The sequence below is a fragment of the Helianthus annuus genome, chromosome 3 (assembly GCF_002127325.2).
Source record: "Helianthus annuus cultivar XRQ/B chromosome 3, HanXRQr2.0-SUNRISE, whole genome shotgun sequence".
NCBI classification, from domain to species: Eukaryota; Viridiplantae; Streptophyta; class Magnoliopsida; order Asterales; family Asteraceae; genus Helianthus; species Helianthus annuus.
Genome location: NC_035435.2, coordinates 175,177,734 through 175,181,791, shown reverse-complemented (window position 1 = coordinate 175,181,791; position 4,058 = coordinate 175,177,734). Strand labels below are relative to the sequence as shown.

The window sequence follows — 4,058 nt, the reverse complement described above, 5'->3', positions numbered from 1 at the left end:
CAGTATTTTAATTCTGGTTCACGCCTTGGTTGAAAAGTGGATGATTTTGCATGTCTCCCTCTAAGAAATAATTTGAGATATGATTCTTGATTTACTTATCCCATCACACCTCCTACACCACTGAACCCAATTGAAATTAATCCAAGAGTAATTCTTAAGCAATTTTATAACCTTTTCATGCTGAATCAATTCTTCTCCAAACCAAACTTTCTCCAAGAACAGTCTAAATCATTCCTTATATATACATCCAACTTCATCAACTTATATCCACCAAACTTTCAACTTGTTCCTCCCATAAGTAACCATGTCAAAGATTAACGACAACGGTGCATCTGACTCATCGGCAACTAGGCGTCTTCCTACTCCAGGAAAAGCCACCGTGCTAGCAATCGGCAAGGCCTTCCCAAGCCAACTCGTTCCACAAGATTGCTTGGTTGAAGGCTATTTCCGTGACACAAACTGTGCCGACTTCGCTATGAAAGAGAAGCTGGCACGCTTGTGTAAGCTACTTTATTTTATTTACTATAGTATAACTCTACGCCTTTACTTGTAATTAGGCATGTAAATGAACCGAACATACAATAATTTGTTCGGCTTAAAGTTTGTTTATATTCATTTATTTAATATTAAATGTGAAAAAACTTGTTTGTTCATTTAGTTAAACCAAGGAAAATGACTTCGCGTATGTCTTGTCCAGTGGCGGACCTAGAAATTATTTGCTGGGGTGCGGATAAGGTGTTTAACCATATTTTCAAGGGGTGCGGTCGGGTTTTTTGCTTAAAATATACACAATTTTTTTTTCAAGGGGTGCGGCCGCCCACCCTGGCCAAAGGGTAGGTCCGCCCCTGGTCTTGTCCGTTTATTTATGTTCGTGTGTTCATTTACAGTCGTTCGTTTAAATTCTGTTTAAATTCATTTATGTTCGTACACATTTGCTGACTATGCTCATCAGTGTGCATTTGTTTAAGTTCATTCTATTTTATATTCACTAAAAATTGTTAGATCTTATTACAATTTAGTCTAGTTCTCTTAACCTTTTAGGCACAACAGATTAACGTTTGCGTGGTGTTCGATAATGTTTGTTCATCTACGTTCATTCGTTTGTGTTTGTTTAGGTATGTGAACCGTTCGTTTTCGTTTATGCTATTAACAAACGAACATGAACAAAAAAAAAACTTTGTTCATTTACTTGTTTCGTGTTTTATCATTTGTTCGGTTAAAGCTAAACAAATGAACACCAAAATACCATGTTTGGTTCTTTTCTAATTGGACTGCTAGTTTTTATTTATCTATAGTAATTTTTTTATAAGTCTTCGATGGAATAATTATGGAAGTACTATATTATGTCCTTAAGGAACAAAAGAATTAATGTTCTAATTATTTTTGTTGCTTTTTGCATTATTAATATATAGGTAAAACAACTACTGTCAAAACCAGATACACAGTTATGTCAAAGGAAATCCTTGACAAATATCCAGAACTAGCAACAGAAGGCTCAGCAACTATTTCTCAAAGGCTCACCATAGCAAACCAAGCTGTAACCGAGATGGCAAAAGACGCTAGCTTAGCCTGTTTCAAACAATGGGGAAGGCCTGCTGAAGACATCACTCACATAGTCTATGTTTCCTCAAGCGAAATCCGGCTTCCAGGAGGTGATCTTTACCTTGCTAGCGAGCTCGGGCTGAGAAATGATGTTAACCGTGTAATGCTATACTTCTTGGGATGCTATGGAGGCGTTACAGGCCTTCGAATTGCTAAAGATATCGCGGAAAACAACCCTGGAAGCCGAGTGTTACTGACCACTACCGAGACTACCATTTTAGGGTTTCGCCCACCAAACAAGTCCCGTCCTTATGATCTAGTTGGAGCTGCTCTCTTTGGAGATGGAGCCGCTGCCGCTATTATCGGGGCGGATCCAATATCCCATGTTGAGTCACCATTCTTGGAACTTAGCTATGCAGTGCAACAGTTCCTCCCAGGTACGTATTAGATAGAATATAACAGTTAACGTTATGGCTATAAAAATAGCGTAAGGTATTATGTATTATTAACATGGTTGCAAAAATCGCTAGGCGCTCCCTAGTCGGTAGACCTGGGAGTTGAGAGTACTCGGTCTAGGCGGAGAGTACTCAGGGAGTACTCGGACATGTTAAATTATAAAGAAATTACTTTTTGGAGATTAAATATATGTCAAATAACACAAATTTACTAATATTTATAACAAAATACGTGAAAATGATATTCATTCTTTAATGTGATAGGCATAGAAATTTTGTTTTATTGTTATTTAAGTCAAACTAGGCCCGAGTTGACCAACTAGATCCAATTCTGGCCGAGGTTGACCGCATTTGACCGACTCCGAGTAATTAGGCGGAGTCGAAGAAAGTCGCCTCGGTAGCCTACTTTGTAGCGACTACTCGGGGAGTACTCGGCCTTGTAAACCTTGTTTTACAACCATGATTATTAATCAACTATATATGAATATTACAAAACAAGCGTAAACAAGATACAGTTAGGATAACTACAAAGGAAACCTGCTAATTATAGCAGAGATGATTGCAATAAACCCTAACTGTCGAATGCTAGGGACTCATAATGTGATCGATGGAAGGCTTACGGAAGAGGGAATAAACTTCAAACTTGGACGGGACTTGCCCCAAAAGATCGACGATAACATCGAAGGGTTTTGCAAGAAGTTGATGGAGAAATGTGGAAAGAACTTGGAGGACTTTAACGATTTGTTTTGGGCGGTGCACCCTGGCGGTCCGGCAATATTGAACCGATTGGAAAGTACATTGAAGTTAAGAGGGGAGAAGTTGGATTGTAGTAGGAGGGCTTTGATGGATTTTGGGAATGTGAGTAGTAACACTATATTTTATGTGATGGAGTATATGAGGGATGAGTTGATGAACAAAGAGAATGCAGAAGAATGGGGGCTTGCTTTGGCTTTTGGCCCTGGGATCACTTTTGAAGGCATTCTTTTACGAAGCCTCAATTAACTCTCTTTACTATACAAGTATTGATTAATCATTACAAGTTGGTAATATATAGTTCTTATGTTATAAGAATGTTTCGTGTTACTATGTCAAAAGTGTTCTTCATAATATATATTGCAACAAATTAAGTGCTATTTAAGTATTATTATTTTCATAAGTTTTAATGTTTACATATTAGTTTCGTTTGCATCTTGTGGCCGGAAACAAGTTTCACATATATGCAACACAAGGTCATCCAATTAATCAGAATGATATAAGTGCTTTCAAAAGAGTATATAAAATGAAAGAGTGAATTTCAAGGATTGTCCTTTATCTTTATACTCATTTTCAGACGTTGTCCTTTATGTTCAAAATTGACGAGTTATGTCCTTTATGTTTTCATTTCATACACGTTTTGTCCTTTAGGCATAACTCAGTTAGTTTTTTTAGTTAAATTTGGTCATATGCTTTGCACATGAGGGCGTTTTTGTCAATTCAAAGGTATTTTCAACGGCAGATTTACAGCTCAAAGCTTCTACAACCTTTGAATTGACAAAAATGCCCTCATATGCAAAGCATATGACCAAATTTAACTGAAAAAACTAACTAGGTTAGGCCTAAAGGACAAAACGTGTATGATATGAAAACATAAAGGACAAAACTCGTCAATTTTAAACATAAAGGACAACGCCTGAAAATGGGTATAAAGATAAAGGACAATCCTTGAAATTCACTCATGTGCAAATAATGATACGAAAATATAACTATATGTATGTAAACGAGATTATACTAAGTTCACACAAAATATAGCGGCTCCTGATACGGATCGCTTGTGTGACATCATTGGAAAACCCGCTTTCTCATAGCAAGCTCTTAATTCGTAACTTTTGGACTCTTGTACCAACGAATATTTCTTGTTTAGGATTGATCTCTAAACAAAATCTTCAAGAACACAAAGTTTGATGAATAATACGAAATCTGTTTTGATTGAATGTTTGTGGGTTTGTTACCCGTGCAATGAACGCGAATGTCTGTATATATGGTTCTTGGAACCAACGCGTCGTTTACATCATACGACACATA

The 4,058-nt window shown here is 37.0% G+C and overlaps 1 protein-coding gene across 1 annotated transcript; it reads left to right on the top strand.

Annotated features, from left to right (window-relative positions):
• The first annotated feature begins 257 nt into the window (after positions 1 to 257).
• On the top strand, positions 258 to 3,073 carry LOC110931029 (type III polyketide synthase A). The gene is made up of 3 exons (XM_022174424.2): positions 258 to 500; positions 1,413 to 1,979; positions 2,587 to 3,073. Exons 1-3 carry the CDS (start codon positions 305 to 307, stop codon positions 2,997 to 2,999), a joined length of 1,176 nt encoding a protein of 391 aa, XP_022030116.1. The 5' UTR covers positions 258 to 304; the 3' UTR covers positions 3,000 to 3,073.
• Positions 3,074 to 4,058: the final 985 nt, after the last annotated feature.

Coding starts and splice junctions, on each gene's coding strand:
- LOC110931029 (XM_022174424.2), top strand. CDS start 305: ATGTCAAAGATTAACGACAACGGTGCATCTGACTCATCGGCAACTAGG. Junction 501..1,412: donor AGAGAAGCTGGCACGCTTGT/GTAAGCTACTTT, acceptor ATTAATATATAG/GTAAAACAACTACTGTCAAA. Junction 1,980..2,586: donor AGTGCAACAGTTCCTCCCAG/GTACGTATTAGA, acceptor GTCGAATGCTAG/GGACTCATAATGTGATCGAT.